Raw genomic sequence first — 23,052 nt, forward strand, 5'->3', positions numbered from 1 at the left:
GCTGCACTTAATATTTATCGAATCGCAGTGCGAACGCATGTGTTTTTAAAAAGACATGCTATATATCGCACTGCGATGTGCGATGGGCACCCGCCGGGAGCGGGCAGAGGCCGTTTCCACTCGGCGGTGATGTGCCCATCACGTGATTACCATGTGATCTATCGCACGATCGCATGGTAATCACTTTGGCAGTTCAGGTGCGATTTCATCGCACCTGAACTGCCGATGCGATGCCCCGCGATGTCGCGTCGCGGGGCACTGCACAAGTGTATGGGCACCATAACTCTCTCTGCACATGTTATATCTGCCCCACCTGCAGTGCAACATGGTTTTTCTCAATTGCTTCTTTTTTGGTCTGCTGACAAACATGAATAACCCCCTTAGTAAACTACAAGCTACTTAGTACAGTACCATACCTCCCAACTTTTCATACAGCAGAGTCGGGCTGCTCGTAACCCAGAAAGGGGGCGTGGCCTCGGGTGGGAGGGGTGTGATCATGGCCAAGTGGGTGTGGCCTCGCAGCACAGGCACATTCCCAGCATTTTGGGGGGGTGCCAAGCACTCCCCGAGCTGCTGGGCAGACCCCTGCTCACCTCCAAGCACTGAATAGATGCTGTGAGCACAGATAGCTTGCTGCTTTGCAGAGAAGAGCAGTGGGTAATAAAAAAATCAATCAAGGCCCCCCCCCCCCCCCATCCATAACAAACTGCTGCCCGTGGATGGGACATAGGGACAGTGTTCGAATAGCGGGACTGTCCTGCAGTACACTATTAGCAAAATTCAGAAAAAAGTACAAGCATAGGAATCGCTAACTGTGGTGGACCATCTAAGTCAGGACAGGCATCTCATGCCATATGGCATAAAAAGGAGAGGCTATGAGGACACGTCTATATATGAATTGCATTGTTCAAACCCAAGTGAGAACCCGGCCTGAAAATCCAGTATGAGTATATGATTTTTTTTTCCAAGCATGCCAACCATGTTCTGTAAGATAGTGGCTGCATGTTATTTCCCATCTGGATTTTGTGAGATGGACCAGCTGTACACATACACTCTGACAAACAACATAGGTTAAAAAAAACACAAAACTTCAGCAAACATTGCCATCACAGTTGTGTAATACTACTAATGCAAAACACAAACTCAGTTTGAGATTATTGTTACAAATATATATAAGTGCCATGTTTTGTGCAAACATTTCCCATCTTAGAATAAGATGTGCTTCCCAAAAAAACAAATACTGCCACATTGAAAGAGCCATAATCATGGGACACATAATGTTACAATTTCCCTACAGTTTAGAAAGCTGGGAACAAGTCATTGCAAAAACATTTATTGATACATTTGTCATTGTTTCTTTTCAACTCCATGACTAATGCGGGCCATACATCTACAGCCAGATTCCCTGTCCTGCAGATGCAAAATTCTACGTTAAAAATCCCTGACTCGTCGGTTCCTATAATTTGGGGGTCAGAATTGGAGTATAGAGGATTTCCAACATGATGGATTTTGCCAAGGACTCAACCCAGTCATCAGCAAAACAAGGAATTGCCCCAATAGTTCCCAGATGCATGTACCCTATTACCCTCCTAATAACCTAGACCAGTGGTTCCCAAACTTTATTGAATCACGGCACCCTAAAGTATTAGAATATTTTTCAGGGAACCCCTAGGCCAAAGGTTTCTTATTGACAAATTTATAAAGAAATGTTCAATTAAGTAAATTGTTTTTTATATGTCATCCTTAGGTTCAGTTGTGTAGTGAGGGTCAAGATATGTTTCTGTTTGTTTCTGTTTGTCCTCGTACTTTATGATTGGCAGCCACCAGCACTGGTTTTGCCAATTACATTTACCATAAATAATTTGAATTGGTGTAGGACCACCAATCCAAGGCACCCTTGCAAGAGTCCCGATGCACCCTAGGGTGCCACGGCACAGAGTTTGAGAACCACCGACCTATAGATAAAAATCAATTATTTCTATAAAAGAAAAGTTGAAAATGGCTTAGAATTTGGGAACTGGAATGCTTCTCATAATTATTCGCTGTTTACAGTACATTGAAACATATACACTTACTACATATGGTATACTCAAATGTATTAAACTCAGTATTAACAATTAAGGTTAGTAATTAATGAATGAGTTAGCTTTGACAAATTCCTTGAAAATGGCCCATGCACTTGCAGATCCAGTTGGCCAAGCTCTAAAATTAAGTAGCTCTAAGCGACTTCATCTGGATATGTTCGGCAACCCATATAGAGTCTAGTGGGTGCACTAGGTTTGCCAATTCCTGCACAAACTGGCACTATCCCGACAAAGCCTGCTATCTGTCCCCATTTAGCGCACGCACAAACAAGGAGACCAGACCTGTTAATCAAAGGAAACAATTCAGGGTTACCAACAAGAATTATTGCGCATACCGAAGAGGACACATACAGAACCCTCAGTGATGGATTGGAATGCAAGGTATCAAACACCAGAACAGGGTGAGTAAAACACCTGGAGGTGTGTCCCCTGATCAGATGCAGCAATTATTACTGCCTAATATTTCCACTGGATCTACTATGACGTTCACCACGATCCATATACAATTGTGCGCACTACAGTATATATAGACTACCTAACCAAGAAGAACGGCAGCATACAGTAAGTAGAAAAAAATCGACTCCTCTGTGCTATATGTTGTACAGTCTTATATGTTGTATACCGGCATTAGGTTATTCTGATATCTCGTACATTTACATATTTTACTACTGCTGCACATTTAATTGATTAATAAATGTAACTTTTAAATAGTATTTTTGAATATTCTGTCTCACAAAGTGCACATCAGGTTTTTGGTACAAGTCATACTAGCAAGGTATGTGTTGGAAATCTTTTCGATTGCATTTATACATGTCATTAAAGGTATTGGAGTTTACTTTTTTTTTCTAGCAGCAAAATCATCTATGAATTAACCCAGCCTTCATAGAATACTTTATTAACATGGTTACCAGGTAAAGCTGATTGGGATTGATTGCTTCTTTCAATCCAATCCATAATAATACATTTAAATCTCACCTTTTGTTTCAGCCAAAACCCTTTTAAATGATTGCTGCTTTAAATCTATGGGTAAAAGTTTGGAATCCCATCGGTACCTGCAACTTGCAGGCCGCTACAAATGGGCCACAGGGCCAAAATGGAGATAGCCTAAGAACCAAGGGACTAATTCAGAGTTGATCCCAACAGCAAATTTGCTAGCAGTTGGGCAAACCAGGGCCCTCATTCCGAGTTGTTCGCTCGCTAGCTGCTTTTAACAGCATTGCACACGCTAGGCCGCCGCCCTCTGGGAGTGTATCTTAGTTTAGCAGAATAGCGAACGAAATATTAGCAGAACTGCTAATAATTAATTCTTTGCAGTTTCTGAGTAGCTCCAGACCTACTCACAGATTGTGATCACCTCAGTCCGTTTAGTTCCTGGTTTGACGTCACAAACACGCCCTGCGTTCGGCCAGCCACTCCCCCGTTTCTCCATACACTCCCGCGTTTTTCCCTGACATGCCTGCGTTTTTAGCACACTCCCGGAAAACGCACAGTTACCACCCAGAAACACACCTTTCCTGTCAATCATTCACCGATCAGCAGTGCGACTGATAAGCGCAGCAGGATCCACAGCAAAACTAAGTTTTTAGTTAAATAACTAAGCGCATGCGCCCTGCATGCCTTGCGAATGCGCATTTTGCAACAAATCGCAGCATAGCAAAAATCGTCAACGAACGAACAACTCTGAATGACCCCCCATGTGCACTGCAGGGGGGCAGATAGAACGTGCAGAGAGAGAGAGATTTCGGTGGGATGTGTTCAAACTGAAATCTAAATTGTAGTGTAAAAATAAAGCAGCCAGTATTTATCCTGCACAGAAACAAAATAACCCACACAATTCTAACTCTCTATGCACATGTTATATCTGCCCCCCCCCCCCCCCTGCAGTGCACATGGTTTTGCCCAACTTATAACAAATTTGCTGCTACGATCAACTCTGAATTACCCCCCAAGTCAGGATTACTTTCCAACTCAGCCTCACACACAGGTGGTCAAACTGTTCAGTGTTGTCTAGCTAACAAATCACTTGACTGCTCTCTGTACTCATAGGCTAATAACAGTCATACAGTATTCAGGCTGCTGTTACAAAAAATAATCTGCGGCACTTACTTTGCAGGGTTTTTTGTGGTAATACTAGATATTAAAATTCTTCCAGAACAAATTTAGCAATATATTTTTCTATGTATGTGCAGAGCCATAACTAGACTTTTTGGTACCCTGTGCCAGAAAGAGGGATACTATATATATATATATATATATATATATATATGTGTCTGTGTGTGCATGTGTATTATCCACCCGCCGATTGTCCTGACTGAGGAAGGGGTCCCTTGCAACTCCGAAATGCGACATTGACATGGTGGTGCATTTATTTGCCAATGTGGGTGAGAGACATTGCTGTTTTTTATCAATATAATCACTTGAAAAATCCTGGAGTGCCATGCTGTGTTTGGAACTTGCATTCTTGACGTTACTGGGACTATATATATATACATATATATACACACACACACATACATAGGTTATACACACACACACACCCTCTTTATACCACATTCATGTACTTGACTTGAGAGCTTGTTGTTATTCAGTTACAATACCCTTTATTAAATAACACATTTCAATATACTGCCATACCGAGGATTCAAACCCATAACCTGTTGCATTCCAGTCAAACACGCTATTTGATCCTGCATAAAAACTATTTGATTTCTAACTATATGAAGTTACTTGCACTTTCTAAAAAATAATCAGCATTGCAATTGAGCAGATCTATGTAGTGTGCAGCCACACATCCAATCTCTTGCAGCCACACACTACATAGATCTGCTCAACTGCAATGCTGATATTTTTTTCATAAAGTACAAGGTAAGCTTAAAATTGAGTTCTCTAGCTTAGAATTATCTAGCTTTCTATGTAAGGGCAGATAGTCAATGAATACATTGTCTGACTGCACTGCCACAGGCAGTGGGTTTGAATCCCAGGTATGTCAGCATCTTGAAATGTAATCATGGACAGTGTGACTGAATAACAGCTCTCAAGTTAAGTTAATGAAATTTATAAAGGTATTAGCGAGGGAAGGAGACAGGGGCAGTGAAGAGATGCTGGGCTTCAAAAAGGGGAAAAGCTAAAAGTTAAAGTAACTAAAACAGATAATTGACAAGTGCTGCCAACAGCGCCCCCTACCCTACAGCGCTATGTGCGGTGGCACACTCCGCACACACCCAGTTACGGCCCTGTGTATGTGTTTATAATACAAATTTAAATGCTTCCAACAGTCCTTCAAGTTCTTACCTGTCTACATCTACAGCAACATCATGCACCCCTCTGTGAATAACATCACGAGACATTGCAAGATCTGGTATCCTGTTAAGACTTCTCGTGTATAGGTTGAGCCCACCATCCGTTAAATACCTAAAAAAAAAAAAAAAACAGAAATAAATTATTCAAATAAATTTTATTTTCCGTTTGTGTCACAATCATCTGCTACAATAATCATGGCCATATTTAATTAAAAAGCATATTGCCTCAAATAGAAAAAAAAAAAAAAGGTTTGAAGTTAAGCAGCTGTTCTGTGGCTATCCCAGGTGGAATGGAATTCTACCTATATAATATCAAAGTCTTGTCCATGCACCTCTCTGGCTGGCTCTAACTCAGTAAGACTCCTGGAGGTAAATTTACTAAGAGGATCCTAGATCCCTAGGATTTGTGCAGGCATCTACATTTAAAAATATTCAAAATAAAATAAAACAAAACGTGGAACGATAACCAACTTGGGGCCTTTAAAGAGGAGGCCCACAGTGTGGAGGTCCCATCAGTTGGTATCAGGACTGGCTTCCCCAGGTAGTCGGGACCACTGGGTTTAACCACCCCTAGTGCTAAGCAGTAGAGGTATTCCCCACACCCCGGTGGCTTTGGGTGTCGGATTAATAAAGTATTATCATTAGTAGTAGTAATACCTACAAACTCTGTTATGCCAAATTTTAAGGGCTATCAGGGCATATTGGAACTTGGGAGAACCACCTGATACAAAAACCACTCCTAGACTAAATACCGATTTACTACTTACAAATCTACTGTTTGGTTAATATACCCCTTAGGCTCTGACTGAGTAGAGTTCTTCTGTTCCACGGGAGGTTTCTGTCCTCCCTGAACTTGCTTGGAGAGAAGAAAAGGACGACCCGGCACTGGTCTCAATGTCAAGGATGAAATGAAATGAATAAACCAGAATTCGGACAATTAAGATATATTTACATAAATTATCAAATCTCTGTCCAGTTTGGTGGTGCGCCCAGAGCCAGAAGGAACATATGTCAACAAGGGGAGAAGAAAGGAAGGCTCTTGTGTGGGCGCACTCTTAATTAATTGAAATAAAGTTCAGTAGTTTTAATTATACATGAAGGATAATAAAATATAACTTTTATTGGATATACATTACAAAGAATATCTCATGATTACCCATTAAGCAACATATGTTGCTTAATGGGTAATCATGAGATATTCTTTGTAATGTATATCCAATAAAAGTTATATTTTATTATCCTTCATGTATAATTAAAACTACTGAACTTTATTTCAATTAATTAAGAGTGCGCCCACACAAGAGCCTTCCTTTCTTCTCCCCTTGTTGACTCCCTGAACTTGCCTAAGGGAACCTGCATTATAGTTTGACAGGTATACCGCCCCAGTCAAACTCCCCACCTGCCACTGAATTCTGTTTGGTAGGTTTTTCAAATTTAACAAAAAAATCCACATCAGTATTGCGCAATCAAATGGCAGCCTAGTTGATCCACACAATAGGGGCAAACACTAATTCCCTCAGAATACAAAAATAAAAACAACAAGTAGAACAGCACAGGCGCCTTAGTTCATAAATGTTCACACACTTAAATTGTAATTGATCTATGTTTCAACAAACCTTCACAGGCAATAAAAAGTAATTGTGGTAATCTACCTCAATTAATTGATTCACCGGGAGCTCTTCAATTAGCCTCGATAGCAGGGATTTATTGGGGCACAATCCCCAATAAGCAGTTCCCAGAGCCGGCGATAACATTAAATGTATTACAGCGACTCATTACTGAGGTGAAGCAGGAAGGGACATCGACAAGATGTATTAACATCTTGGGGGAGATTCAAATGTTTGAAAAGTCAGTTGGGAGTCTATTTTTTCCTATCTAATAGACAGGAAAAAAGAGACACCCAACCAACTTTTCAAACATTTGAATCTCCCCCCTTGTCTGCCGAAGCGGGGACCTCCGGCGATGTCCCCTAAGCACACAGCGCATCAGCTCAGAGCTGCGCGCTGTGTCTCCCTGCCCGGCCGGCACCCCTGCGCATGCACAGGATCTCGCTACTCACGCGAGATCCCCAGCGCAGTCCAGAGCCAGCACTCACCACAGCCAGGGACACCTCTGTCCCTGCTGTGGTGAATGGGCATCGCCACCTGCAGCTGTCAAAATCGACAGCTGCAGGTGTCTGAACGGTCAGCGATGATGACTGTTCATGCATTGCCCGCGCATATCAGCCTGCTATCTTGTAGGTAACAGTGCAGATATGGACAGGGGCGCATAGCGCCGCTGTCATTGTGCCCGCACCGCAGCCATCAGTCATGGGGGATAAGCGGTACAGCGCACATTATTCATCAGGGCTAATTGAATACACCAGTAGCGCATGCAGGGGGGGTTTCTGGTTGCACAGAACACCCCCCCCCCGCCTTCCTGATGGACTGAATTAGCTATTTAGGGATGGAGACAGCTGTATCTCCATCTCAAGAAAAGCCACGATCGCGTTTGATACCGCTGCAGGGAGCTCTTGCCAGCAGTCTCCCTACAGCATCTGTCAGTGAGTGAGAGCTGCTGTAGCTTCAGGGTATGAGTGCACTGTATTTGTTTGTTTTAAAGTGTCTTGTGATATGTATGTGTAGTCTGTGTTTGTGAATTTATATATATATATATATATAAACCCCCCACAGTAAATCCTGCGTTTGCCCCTGTACACCGCTCTGTTCTCTTCATTATCCTCTCTCCCTCTGGTCCTGTGTCCTAGTGCTGATTCCACTATACTAAACTTACAGTAAGTTGCTTTTCTTTTTCCCCTGCTGTGTCCCAGCCCCAGTGGAGCTTACAATTAATATTCCCTGACTACTATATATATGTATTTGTAATATGAAATGAATAAAGATCTGGATAAACAGAAACACATAACGGAAAACATTTCTCTAATTTCAGTACTGATGTGTACATATTTAATGCTGATGTTATGAAAAGCTGAACAATCCTCAGTGGGGTTGAGACTAATTTGTTTTTAAATCCAAATCATCTATGTTTATCACATTAAAACAGCCTAGAAATTGTTTTAATTAAGCGATAATATAAATAAATGGATGGACTAAAATATAGAATAAGAGGACTTGCAAATCAAAGAGGATGCATGTTTAAAGCATGGTTATTCCGCATTACCAAGCTAAGACATTGACATTAAATGATCAAGAAAAAATGACTGCGATGCCAGAAAATATGCTATGGTGTCCAGGGAAGCATTAATGTGACAGGGGATTAGCTGAGCATCATTCCAAGGTTCTTCTAGAAAGAAGCCATTCATATATGCAAAATTCAGCAATGTTTTTATGGACTGTCCAATTCACCGAATATTATTTACTATTAATCATTACTGGGCCATTCATTGTTAATTACTTTTTAATTAATTGTTATTTCCCATGTACAAATATCCTTTTATATACTTAAAAAAAAATAAAAAATGTTTTTTTTAAATATATTGTACATAAATATTTGATTCAAATGACTTCTTCCTTAGTTAAATAGACCTCTTACAAAGCCATGCTCTGACGGTACAATCTAAGGCTCCAGAATATTGGCACTACATATTCCCAGGTGAAATTCTTCAGAGCCTGCGGGGACTTTGGGATGTTGATCTACACTTGGTCTACATGAGTACTGAGTTTCATTTAGTATATGTATCAATACAGCATTAGTAGCTCCACTGTGCACTCGGTATGAGACTGTGTAGTACAGTTGTCCTCATAAGTTACGCAGGGTTAGCTATATCGTCGCTTGAAGAGTGATAAAATGGAAAGTGATAACCTACCAGCCAGCCAGCTCCTAACTGTCATTTTTCAAACAGGGCCTGTGACATGGCAGTGAGGAGCTGATTGGCTGGCACTTTTTCTCTCTCCATTTTATCACTCTCCAAGCGATGATGCATCTAGCCCTGTCTTTTGGTGCTCATAATCCCCACTGCATGAGTCAATATAACAAATATGGTGGAGCATATTAGAGGCACATTCTCTGTAGCAATATACAGCATATCATTTATCAAAGACTGCAATACTGACATTGTTAATACAATCAAGCTATTTACATGTGTTTACAAAATAATTGATATGCTGATAAAACGCATGCAACAGGTACTGTATGACTGTATGACATCAGCCACAAGTGTTCGTAATGACACAATGCATACTAACTTTGTTGCATGTCAACCAAACTTGACATGTATTTTCACTCATTAAACAACACAAAACCAGTAACATTCAGCCAGGGCAACAAAAGTACACTAATATATCAGTCAACATCCACAGACGTAACAGCCTCAACTCATACAGTAGTATCACTGTGTTCCCACACAGTATACACTAACAGCAGTGTCTACCACACCGCCATCACAGCAGCAAATGGTTTTTCAGAGGAAATATTCCATAAGTACACTCTTCTGTTATACCATCCAGTTCTCTGTCATGGGCAACACCTGGGTCACTTTTCTAGCTTTAATTAAAAAAAGGGTCTTGAAGAAAATACAATGAATTAACTCTTTTATTCACGCAAATCATATTGAGACAATGTAGACTGTATTACAGAAAATGACCACTGTCCCTATTAAGCTGAGCCTGCTTCATTTTGTAAATGCATGGCGGTCACATAGATACAATCAGAAATGCTATGACATATAAAAATGACAGAAAGCGATTATGTTTTTCTTTCTATAACTATATCTTTTCTATGTTGATTCACATTGAGGACAATTTAGACAATGTTCTATTGTAGAGGTTTAGTATAATAAAATGGTTGATATGATTATAGAACTAGTTTCATGTAAACCTAGGAGGCACAATGCCAAGCTTTACAATAGGAACTGTGGGCCTAATTCAGATCCCTAAGGATCTGAGGCACAAAGAGCAAAGTACCGATTTTCTGTGTCCATGCGCTGGACCCGTACTGGGCACGTGCAGTAAAGGTCCACCGTCATTGGAGGCCAGGGTTTCCATCAGAAGTAAAACAGAAAAAAGTAGTTCTGACCAAGCGCCAGTAGTTAGTTTAAATTCCAGCTGCTCTTATGGTGGGTATACTCACCCCACCTGAAGCTAAGTATATGTGAAGAAATCCCACTAAGCGGAAACAAAGAGCGCCAGTATTTAAACTGCTTTATTTATGATGCTTTATCTGAAACACCACATGTATATTTTATATATACTCAAATAAAGCATAACAAAGCAGTTTAAATACTGGCGCTCTTTGTTTCCACTTAGTGGAATTTCTTCACATTTCCATCAGAAGACAAAGATTTTCTGGCCTCTTGGTAGAAGCTGTGGCAGCTGGCTTCAGTGACTCCACAGGTCATGTAGCCGGCCCCAGGTGATCTGATGCTGCCCCCTAGGACGCAGCATGAATCAGTAATGCATACAGGAGGCCTCTACTTATACCTAGCAGTGCAGGTACGCTCTGGTATGCTATAGTATGGAATACCCTTATGAATTTTGCAGCAGGTACCCAGTACCACTCCCTGCGCACTTTGCACCTGTGACTGTCATTACCACAATTATAATGCACTGCCAGGCAACAAGACCAGGGTGTTCAGCAGCCTGACTTTGTCAGGGCCACAGGGAGCGCGACAGTGACGTCATGAGATCAAATCTGGCGGCTGTGGATGACGCAAAGAGAGGAGCCCGGGGACTAGGCTGGGTGCCTTTTCCCGCAGTGTCCAGCTGTTTCCCTTCACTCGGCTCAAGTGACGCATCGGCAGAGATCGGCTTTTGTTCTTCACAGGCTGGGCTGCTGGGCATGTCTCTGGCTTCACTGTGTGGAGTCATTCATTTCTAATATAATGTGAACACTAATATATATTTCTAATATCCCAGGGGCACTACTACTATATTCCTGTTATAATGAGGCATTATTATATATTGTTATTAAATTGTGGGCATTACTATATATAGTTATTATTCCGGATGCATTACTATATATTTCTATTATACTGCGGGTATCACTATATATTTCTATTGTAATGTGGGACACTACTATATATTTTTATTATTATGGGGGCATTACTATATATTTCTATTGTAATGTGGGACACTACTATACACTACTATATATGTCTATTATTATTATGGGGCATTACTATATATTTTTATTGTAATATGGGACACTACTTACTATATATGTGTATTATTATGGGGTATTACTATATAATTTTTTTGTATTGTGGGACACTACTATATATGTCTACTTTTATGACGCATTACTATATATTTAAATTGCAATGTGGGACACTACTATATTTTTCGCTTACACCGGGAGCACTATGACAGTATATATTCCTGTTATAATGGGGGAATTACTATGTATTTTTATTAAATAGAAGGCATCACAATATATTTCTATTATACTGGAAACATTACAATATATTTCTATTATACTGGGGTTATAACTATACATTTCTATTATACTGGAAGCAGTACTATATATTTCTAGCCTTGCCTCCAGAGTGCAAAGAAAAGGGACTATGCTGTGTGGTCACACCCCTAGTGTAATATAGTCACTCCCCCTAGTGTCATGTGATCACGCACATTTTGGCACACTCAGTACCACTAAGAAAATGTTTTACTTGCACCACTGCTTATACCAGACTCCTCCTGCTGCATTACCATATCAGAGCATCGCTGCTGTTTCCAAGGAAGCATCAGCGGTGCTCACTCCAACCACATCTGAATTATTCCCTGTGTCACGAGATGCTGCAAAACACAGGGGAAAAGAAGATAAACATTTAGGAGTATAGTATATTTGTAAGTAATGCTTAGGGACATTAATGCATACTTAGAACAGCTGGTGTACAGTGCATCTAATTTTTGGAATTGTTAATGCTGTTCATATATATTAGTTACACAGCTCAGACAACGCCAATGGAATCACTCACCCGCTGTTAATATCATCAGCTCTAAGGCTCTTTCCAAGAATGTCGCCATCACTCATGTAGCCTCCTACATCTATATCCGAAGACATGTCAAGGTCATGGTTTCCCTTCTCACAGATGTCAACTTGCGATAGGTTTCCAAATCGAGAAACTGCGGCGCGGCGAAGAGGAGTGGTGTACATGAAGCGCGATGGATCAGTATGGATGAGGCGTCCAGTATTACTTCGAGGATAAGAACCAACAAAAGATGGGGCGTCTCCTGCTTGGAGCCTTGGGCTAGACTGTCCAAGTCTCCATGTTACAGTAGATGACCGACTTGTCAAGCTTGGTAGACTTCTTCCACTTACTTCTGTTGTCACTGTGCTATCAAAAGTTGTCTCAAGTGTGCTGCAGGGAAAACATACAGATCGAATAACTACATACAGTATGTGCAAAACAGTGGAGTGAAAAAAACACCTCTATTTGCAACAGGTTTTTTTTAGAATAATCATTTTTTCTCAATGGTGAGAATCCCAATGGGCAAGGTAAGAATACTTATCTTTCTCCAATTCCCCCTAACCCTAACCCTCCCTTCCCACAGCCTAAACCTAACCATCACACACACACCCCCACCGCAGCCTAACTCTGACCCTCCACAGTGGTGCCTTAGTTTAACTACCCCTTGCCGCAGCCTAAACCTAACCTTCCACTCCCAGCAGCCTAACCCTAAATCTTACCGGGGGGACCTAAACCTAACCCCCTTTCCATGCAGCCTAACCCTAACCTTTCCCCCCGCAGCCTAAACCCAATCCCCCCCCCCCTCCCTCCCCGCTTCCTCTCCGGTGGCGCGGCAAACACCTGATCGGGATTCCGGCGCCAGGATAGTGATCCTAGTCGGGATGTCGGTACCGGCATTCCGCGCAGTGTCGGGATTCCATCGTCTGTGTTTTGACTGCCGGGATCCTGACCTGATCCTGTTGGCAGATAGCTCTTGCCAATGCCTCAAGGCATAAGATAAAGATCAGTGGTGACATAGGACATCACAGATGACTACTATTAGACACAGAAGCAGTTTGGGAGAGGATGCCATTGATCCTGATATTAGATGAAAGGAACCTACAAATGTGTTCTTCTCATACACCTGCTCTGCCATAGGTAACAATGCCCAGACTTTTTTAACAAGGTTTTGCTGCATACAATCATTGTACTAGGCACTAGAAGTAGTGTTTCTGTTGCACAGGACTTGGGACAAAGTGGTAGACTAAGCACAACAAAGCATGGCACTAAGCATGGTGCGGCTCGCTCATATCGAACCTCCACCTTTTGTCTTTTTACACAAGTTAGTTTCCCAGTCACACACAGCCAGTGTCAATGGTATGCGTGCAATGTGATTCTGTCATGTTAGCAATGCAAGTAAGCATACTGTGCGGAAAGGTCTGTGGTGAGACGTTTGGTGTAGCTTAGTTGAAATGCATGCGGCACACCAAACTGGGCTATTTGGCTCAATTTGAAAATAGGTGTATGCGGTCACATCGGGATAAAGAGTTTATGTATACATGAAGAACCCAGAAACAAAGTTCCAGCAGACCCTATAAAAAGCCACTCTGCATTATAATTAATATGGATCCATGCTACACCTCTAACAAAGACATACCATCAGGCAAACTAATGGACACACAGGAAGCATAATACTGTGTGCAATACATAATAGCCAGTGTGTATTACAGGTATCGCAAAGAACATGCAGGAGCCAAGACAGAAGGAAGCACTGGTGGACAAGGCAAGCAGACAACACTAGAATTGCTCACAAGAATTTAGAATACAATCTGTAGATGGTTACTAGTTGGTCTTGCTGTTTATGAGGAGGTAAAATTGTTTTTTTACAATGATAGAGTGAAAATACACTCTGAATCCCAGATTATTAAATGGTGACCTCAAAATATAATAAATCTGTTTTCATGTGGTTTACGCTTTATGATCACTCACTTATACCACTTTCAGATCGCTAATGCCGGGTCGCACCCGGGAATTGGAAACGGGTACTTCCCAGGTGCGACTCGGCACTGGAGCCCGAGAACTGGCTTCACAACCCGGCATATTGCCGGTTCGGGTTGCCATAGATGGGGGTGGGGGCCGCAACATCATTGGGGCGGGTGAGGAGGCGGCGCTAGAAGATGAGATCACCCGTTCACAATGCACCTGACCCGGGAATAACCCTTCTTTATTCCGGGTTGAGTCAAGCGACCCGGGACTGACCCTTTCACACTGCATAGCGACCCACATCGACCCAACAATATACTGGGTTGATACCAGGTTATTTGTGCGGTGTGAAAGGGGTATTACTAAATCACAGAAAATAAATTCAGTTGATAGTTATTAAAGCCTACATACAGTATATACTAAATGCATAGCGATGCAGTGCTGCAAGGTTCACTTACCTGTGACTTATCTGAGTCCCACGTAAACTAGACATAGTTTCTTCTAGATTTTGCCTAAGATCTGCTATATTCTTTACAGTTCTCATTCTCCGTGTTTCTGGGTCTTCACCTGATGAAATTATTATTAAATGACTATTACAATAATAAATGGACATACAGTTTATTTTAACTAGTGAAACAACAATTTACAGAAATAGACTGAACATGTATTTTGGTCGTCATGTTATCATTTGTGCTTAAAAAGACTTTTGTAAAAAAGGGGCAGATAGATAGATAGATAGATAGATAGATAGATAGATAGATAGATAGATAGATAGATAGATAGATAGTAGATCATTTACAGCTATTAGAACTATAGGTTCATATGCAATGACACAAAACATTCCTGCAGCAAACCTTTACATACAGTATAGCCATGCTTGCACGAACAGATGACTGTGCAAGTCATTCTGGAATTTGACTAACTGCAAATGAACGGTCACAAATTGGAAGAAGTTGCAGATTTATATTTATACTGTGATGTGTTTCTGCAGAACTCAGAGGGAAAGCTGTGTATGGTTAAGATTAGAATAACAATGACCTGCCACAAGTACTGTAAGTCTATTCAGGTACAGACAATGGGGCAGATGTATTAACCTGGAGAAGGCATAAGGAAGTGATAAACCAGTGATATGTGCAAGGTGATAAACACACCAGCCAATCAGCTCCAATATGTAAATGAACAGTTAGGATCTGATTGGCTGGGGCGTTTATCACCTTGCACATATCACTGGTTTATCACTTCCTTATGCCTTCTCCAGGTTAATACATCTGCCCCAATGTTTGCTGCATGAGCGCTCACCTAATTAGTGCCACAGACACTACAAAACTGATCACTCATAAAGCTCAATTGATAATGATGAAAGATAGGCAAACAATTAGATTCTATTCTGTAGTAAATGTGACCATTCATATACAGCCATGGGCATGGCTAGGAGGAGTAAAGAAGAATGCACGTCTTACTCAGTGGCGGATCTTGCCACGGGCAAGCAGGACTTTTGCCCGGGGCGCCGCCTTCCGGAGGGCGCTGGCGCCATCCGGAGGGCGCCGTACCGTGGCAAGATCCGCCACTGCTGCCCGCTGTGTCCCCGTCCGCCTCCGCTGCCCGCTGCCGTCCCCATCCCCGTCCCCGCCCGCCTCCTGAAGGGAACTAGACGCTATGCGTCTAGTTTCCCTTCCTGGAGAGTAACTGCTGAGCGGTGCGCGATGACGTCATCGCGCACCGCACAGCAAAGGTCCTCTCTAAGAAGGGAACTAGACGCATAGCGTCTAGTTTCCCTTCGTGGAGAGGACCTTTTGCTGTGCGGTGCGCGATGACGTCATCGCGCACCGCTCAGCATTCAAGCGGCGCTTTTAATGTACAGGGGGCATGATTGACCACGCCCCCTATATTAGGCCACGCCCCATTTCCTGCCCGGGGCGCAGAGCGCCCTTGAACCGGCCCTGGTCTTACTGTAGGAAATAGTTTAACATACAGATAGGGCATCTATTGGGAATTATGGCATTCTAGAGAGGTTTGTTTTCTGTAATTTGGGTACCATGCATACAGTAAATATACTAAAACCTTTTTCAAAAATGCTGCTGGTATTTTCTAAATGAATCAATAACCTGGAGAACAGTTTTGGGTTTTTTTTTCAAAACCAATTAGTCATTTGTCACCAAAGACATTTCTAGTAAAGCACTCCAGCTATTACACAAGCTATCTTAGTTGACCCAAAGCCTGAAAACTACTAATATAGCAAGTTTAAATTGTCTGAATAAAAGAGCTCTTACAAATGAAGATTTTACATTTCAAACAATTTGTAAAACTAGCAATTTACGTATAAGAAACTGTCTACTTTTTATACACCATAATGCATACAATCTTCCCCATCTAGTGCCTCCAAATCAAACATTTAACTCACCAATTGATTCACAATACAAAGCCTGTTCTAGGTCACCTAGCATGGTCATGATGACTTCCTCATCCAGGTGGGCAGTTCCTTCCCGCAAGCAACTGTCATCTTCTTCTTCAGACCAACTTTTGCGCATATCACACAAGTTATTGCAGCATTGGTCTTCGGCAAGCTGGGAGCATCCTGCCACTGAAACTCTCAGCACATTTTTGCTTCCTGCAAAGTGGTAGGATGATTTTTTTGGTGCTGAAAAATGACAGTTGGATGCTGTGTTATCAGGCTCCCAAGAAGGTGCAGGAAGAAGAGAGTGCACAGACTGGGAGAGCATCCTGGAGAGGCAGCTAGAAGCCTGAACTCTCTCTTCCTTCTCCCGGAAGTGAAGTTGTGTGCTGGATGTCTCTTCATGCCAGCTTGCCTGATAAGAGAAGAGTACTCCATTTTCTTTGCTTCCACTGGCAAATGACAGATTTGTCATAGACTTTTGTTTCCGGAGACAAACATCTCTTCGGACATCCTTTTTCTTGACAAGTGGTAATTCAGTTGGACGTTGCATCTTTCAATAAACATTTGATATTTCATGAAGAAAACAGTCTCCACCTTGCAGCTGTGTGCTATATTGTGCAGTATGAGACTCACTACCATCACTGTGCCACAACTGCAGAGGTAATTGTAGGTATGTTACAAATCCTTTGGAAGTACATGTACAGCGTGCTGCTTCAATACACGAGTCCAGCCCAAGAGTAAAACCCATTTGTCTCTTTCCATTACACTGCTAGAGGCATCCAAAGGAATTACCTTCATTTTAATAGAAGCTCAAATTCAAGAAAAAATTCTCATCCACCTTGTTCTTCTCCTTCCCTCTCCAGACGACTCCTCCAAGCACAGATTTCCTAGACTTTATCTGACACAGTGCTGCAAGTACAGTGTGCTCACGTCAGAGCTCAATACAAGTGAAGCACAGCTCTGCACAAGTCGCCTGCTTACAATTTAGTATTCAACCTGCATCCTGAGATCTGACTCTTCCCATGCACTGCAGTATATGCTGCTAGCTGCCATGGCAGCGGACAGCCTCCTGGTTACACTAAGCTGCTGTCCAAAGCACTATGCCACAGGTCATCAGCTTGCAGGTTAAAAAGTTCAAAGATTCTATTACTCTCTGTCTACCAATAAAACATCCTAAACAGCAGTCAACCAATTGGATAAATACAGTATGTTTAAAATAATTGCTAGATTTTAAAAATGTTATCTTGTTATCTATCTAGAGCATTTGCTTCTTTACATTATTTTAAGCCATTGTTTCTGTTACATAATTATATTTGTTACATTTTCTATAAATTAGCATACTGCTGCATTTATATTTGTATATGCTTCATCATTACACTCTTATATGCATTTATATGTATATGCTTCATCATTACACTCTTATATGCATTTATATGTATATGCTTCATCATTACACTCTTATATGCATTTATATGTATATGCTTCCTCATTACACTCTTATATGCATTTATATGTATATGTTTCATCATTACACTCTTATAAGCATTTATATGTATATGTTTCATCATTACACTCTTCTATGCATTTATATGTACATGCTTCATCATTACACTCTTATATGCATTTATATGTATATGCTTCATCATTACACTCTTATATGTATTTATATTTGTATATGCTTCATGATTACACTCTTATATGCATTTATATGTATATGCTTCATCATTACTCTCATATGCATTTATATGTATATGTTTCATCATTACACTCTTACAGTATATGCATTTATATGTATGTTTCATCATTACACTCAATATATGCATTTATATGTAGGCATATGCTTCATCATTACACTCTTATATGCATGCATATGTATATGTTTCATCATTACACTCTTATATGCATTTATATGTATATGCTTCATCCTTACACTCTTACAGTATATGCATTTATATGTATATGTTTCATCATTACACTCAGTATATGCATGTATATGTATGTATATGCTTCATCATTACACTCTTATATGCATTTATATGTATATGCTTCATCATTACACTCTTATATGCATTTATATGTATGTTTCATTATTACACTCAATATATACATTTATATGTATGTATATGCTTCATTATTATTCTCTTATATGCATTTTTATGTATATGCTTCATTATACTCTTATATGCATGTATATGAATGTGTATATTCTTCATTACATTCTTATATGCATTTATATGTTTCATCATTACACTTGTATATGCATTTATATGTATATGCTTCATCATTACACTCTTACAGTATATGCATTTATATGTATATGCTTCATCATTACACTCTTATATGCATTTATATGTATGTTTCATCATTACACTCAATATATGCATGTATATGTATGTATATGCTTCATCATTACACTCTTATATGCATTTATATGTATATGCTTCATCATTACACTCTTATATGCATTTATATGTATATGTTTCATCATTACACTCTTATATGCATTCATATGTACTGTATATGCTTCAACATTACACTCTTATATGCATTTATATGTTTCATCATTACACTTGTATATGCATTTATATGTATATGCTTCATCATTACACTCTTACAGTATATGCATTTATATGTATATGCTTCATCATTACACTCTTATATGCATTTATATGTATATGTTTCATCATTACACTCAATATATGCATTTAAATGTATGTATATGCTTCATCATTACACTCAATATATGCATTTATATGTATATGTTTCATCATTACACTCTTATATGCATTTATATGTATATGCTTCATCATTACACTCATATGCATTTATATGTATATGTTTCATCATTACACTCAATATAAGCATTTAAATGTATGTATATGCTTCATCATTACACTCTTATATGTGTTTGTATGTATATGCTTCATCATTACACTCTTACAGTATATGCATTTATATCTATATGCTTCATTACACTCTTATATGCATTTATATGTATATGTTTCATCATTACACTCAATATATGCATTTAAATGTATGTATATGCTTCATCATTACACTCAATATATGCATTTATATGTATATGTTTCATCATTACACTCTTATATGCATTTATATGTATATGTTTCATCATTACACTCAATATATGCATTTATATGTATGTATATGCTTCATCATTACTCTCATATGCATTTTTAGGTATATGCTTCATTACACTCTTATATGCATTTATATATATATATATATATATATATATATGCTTTAGCATTACACTCATATGCATTTATATGTATATGCTTCATCATTACACTCTTTTATGTATTTATATGTATATGTTTCATCATTACACTCTTATATGTATTTATGTATATGCTTTATCGTTACACTCTTATATGCATTTATATATGTACGCTTCATCATTACACTCTTATATGCATTTATATGTATGTATATGCCTCAGCAGTACACTCAATATATGCATTTATATGTATTTATGTGTCATCATTACACTCTTATATGTATATATATGCTTTATCATTACACTCATATGCATTTATGTGATTGTCTACTTGTCTACTATATTTGCCTAACCCCCCCCCCCCATCCTCCCGAATCCTGCGGGAGACTCCCGGTTCAATGAGCAGTCTCCCGTTGCCACGGAAATGTCCACAAATCTCCCGGATTCTTCAAATCCTCTTTATTAATTTGGATTGCGTCTGCGCCAGGAGCCGCAGCATAGCAGCCGGGGGAGGGAGGGTGTCCCAGGAGACGTGACTCACCGGCCAGTGAGCTCAGCTGAGTGCAGGAGTTGGGGAGGGCAGGCGCATGTGTTTCCTGTTGTGACCAGTGATGGGAGCCGAGGAAGCCAGGGTGGAATGGATGCACTCGTATTGTTTGCACAGCCAGCTCCAAAGACGCCCACAGCACAGTTTCAGTGTCTGCTGCAGGTACGGGTTGCAGCCACATGTGAAAAACTGTGTACTGGGCTGTTAGTCCCCCTCTGTGTCTGGTTTTACAGAGTAGTATGTGGATCATACCTCAGCAGGGAGAGGCAATGTTACAATGTAAATCACAGCAACCCTGACACGCCCCCTCCCGGTCTGGACACGCCTACTCAGCACTGGTTTTCTGATTACACTAAACAATGGTTTGGGGGAAGAAGCTGATACTACAGCAGATGCCTTTCTATCTCCCTGTACCCTCAGTTACACATAGGAGATCTCCTCACATGCTACAATACTCACTGCCTTGCACGTGGTATGCAGTAGCCATCACCAGTGCACTATACTGAGGGTATTTCTGGAATCTTGTTTATATGAAACTTTTTGATACTTATCTCAAACTGTAAAATCTATGCACCAGGATGCATATTCCTGTATGCATATGTCTGCTAATGCTATGTTAGATAATTGCCATTATATTTATTTTTACAGTACCAGGTACAAAGCCATCCCCCTATCAGTAGGGTTGTTTGTATTTGTACAACTGTATATATAGCAGAGCCGTAACTAGACATTTTGTTGCCCTGAGCCAGAAAGATAAATGGTGCCCCCAAGCCCACCTCCATCCATAGGGCCAGTGCCTATGAGCTGTGGGCCGAGCACACAGCTCTACAGCAGAAGAGCAATTGACAGGAGCCTCCCAACTGCCCCCCCCCCCCCCCCCGCGGGACACTGCAGTCTCTGGGTGGGATACCGTTAGCAGTCCCAAAAAACGGAGCCGCCCCACAAAAATCGGGACAGTTTGATATATATATATATATATATATATACACACACACACACACACACATAATGGAAAATTATTACTTAAGCCTGTTAGATAAAGAGCTTTATATCCCTATAAAATATAAATGTTGATTTAGTCTAGAAATTTCTTTCACTTATATTTTCTATTTACCTATATATTGAGGCACTCTGTACAACATTGTCTTATAGTTCATTTTCTACACTAGTCTTATTTTTTTAAAACTAGAAATTAATATAAATCCAGTTATAATTGAGGTATAAAATGTATATGTAAGATAGCTGTAACTTCACACACCTAGCCTGTGACATCACTAGCTTGTGACCTCACAATGCTTCATCCTGTAACATTCTAGCTACAGCGGCTGAAGTTTCCAGTCACCATGCAGGAAGACAGGTAGGAGGAGGTGAGTCCCACATAGCAGGGTATGATGGTAAGGAAGACAGAGTGCAGTATAGTCAACTGAAAGGCAAGACACGATAGACAGAACAGTGAATATAGGTACAAGGACACATAATTAGGAGAAGCTCAGGAAGGAATGACATATTTAGGAATAAAAATGTAGCGTTACAGAAATAAAGAGGGCAGTATGGAGGACAAGCACACATACAGGGGGATGGAGATAAGTCTCTATGAGGCAGGATCTTGCTTTGGGTTAAAAAAGTTAATAAAATAGATACATAGCAAATTGATACATTTTAAAGTATGTTTGGTTTAAGGAAAATTGGAAAAGTGGTGGACTCATGGACATTTAATTGTACTTCTATTTCTATTGTACTTAAACTAGTACTATGCTTAAGGATAGTTTTTTGTGTTTTTTCATCATCTGGCAAAGTTCTGGCAAAGAGATTTGCAGAGTGTCGGGTGACTGGCAAGCAGATCTGCAAAGTGTCAGTTGAAGACGACGGGAGGGGTCGCAGAGGCAGCAAGGTCTGGAGGACAACATGCAGGAGGTAAGTTACCATACTTGTGTAATTGTGTGTGTGGTGGGGGGTATTGAGAGCACAGTACAAAACAGAGACGACAGTATGGTGGAGGAGAGCGGACAATACAAAACATGCAGTAGGGGGCAGCTCAGTATAGGACATATAGATGGTGTTTGACAGGCGGGGCAGTGCTAGGGTGATCGGCGTCCCCTTGCAAACTATAAATTTGAGCCCTCCCATACTTTGTAAATTGACAGCGAGCTTCGTGAAGAAGGGGTGTGATCTCACAAAGAGGGGCATGGCCACACAATAGTACTCCCAATTTAAATTATGACACACAAAAGCACAAGCTTAGTCACATTACACCGCACGTAGTGCTCCTGATTCATAGTACGCCACATAGTGTTCCTTATTCATATTAGGTCATACAGTAGCACCCCCTAGTCACATTATGCTACACAGTAGTGCCCAATACACACAAAATGCCCACAGTAGTAATGCCCCTTACAAATAATGCCCACAGTAGTACTGCCACTGATACACATAATGCCCACAGTAGTAGTAGTGCCACTTATACACATAATGCCATCATTAGTAGTGCCCCAATACACATAATTCCAACAGTAGTAGTGCTCCTTATGTACATAACGCCCATAGTAGTGGTGCCCCATATATCCATAATGCACACAGTAGTGCTGCCCCATATACACATAATGTCCACAGTAGTAGTGGCCCT

General features: G+C 40.5%; 1 protein-coding gene across 11 annotated transcripts in view; it reads right to left on the reverse strand.

Annotated features, from left to right (window-relative positions):
- Window positions 1–23,052, reverse strand: part of NAV3 (neuron navigator 3) — a 1,127,960-nt gene that overhangs the window by 253,633 nt on the left and 851,275 nt on the right. For 10 of the 11 annotated variants that reach the window (XM_063927407.1, XM_063927402.1, XM_063927399.1 and 7 more), the window contains 3 exons: window positions 14,708–14,816; window positions 12,294–12,677; window positions 5,376–5,495 (listed from right to left, as the gene is read on the reverse strand). In XM_063927407.1, coding sequence (XP_063783477.1) covers window positions 5,376–5,495; window positions 12,294–12,677; window positions 14,708–14,816 — 613 coding nt within the window. Of the gene's footprint in view, window positions 1–5,375; window positions 5,496–12,293; window positions 12,678–14,707; window positions 14,817–16,650; window positions 17,577–23,052 lie in introns of those variants that run through there. The other variant, XM_063927408.1, reaches the window with a different exon arrangement.

The sequence above is a fragment of the Pseudophryne corroboree genome, chromosome 6 (genome assembly GCF_028390025.1).
Source record: "Pseudophryne corroboree isolate aPseCor3 chromosome 6, aPseCor3.hap2, whole genome shotgun sequence".
Lineage (NCBI taxonomy): Eukaryota > Metazoa > Chordata > Amphibia > Anura > Myobatrachidae > Pseudophryne > Pseudophryne corroboree.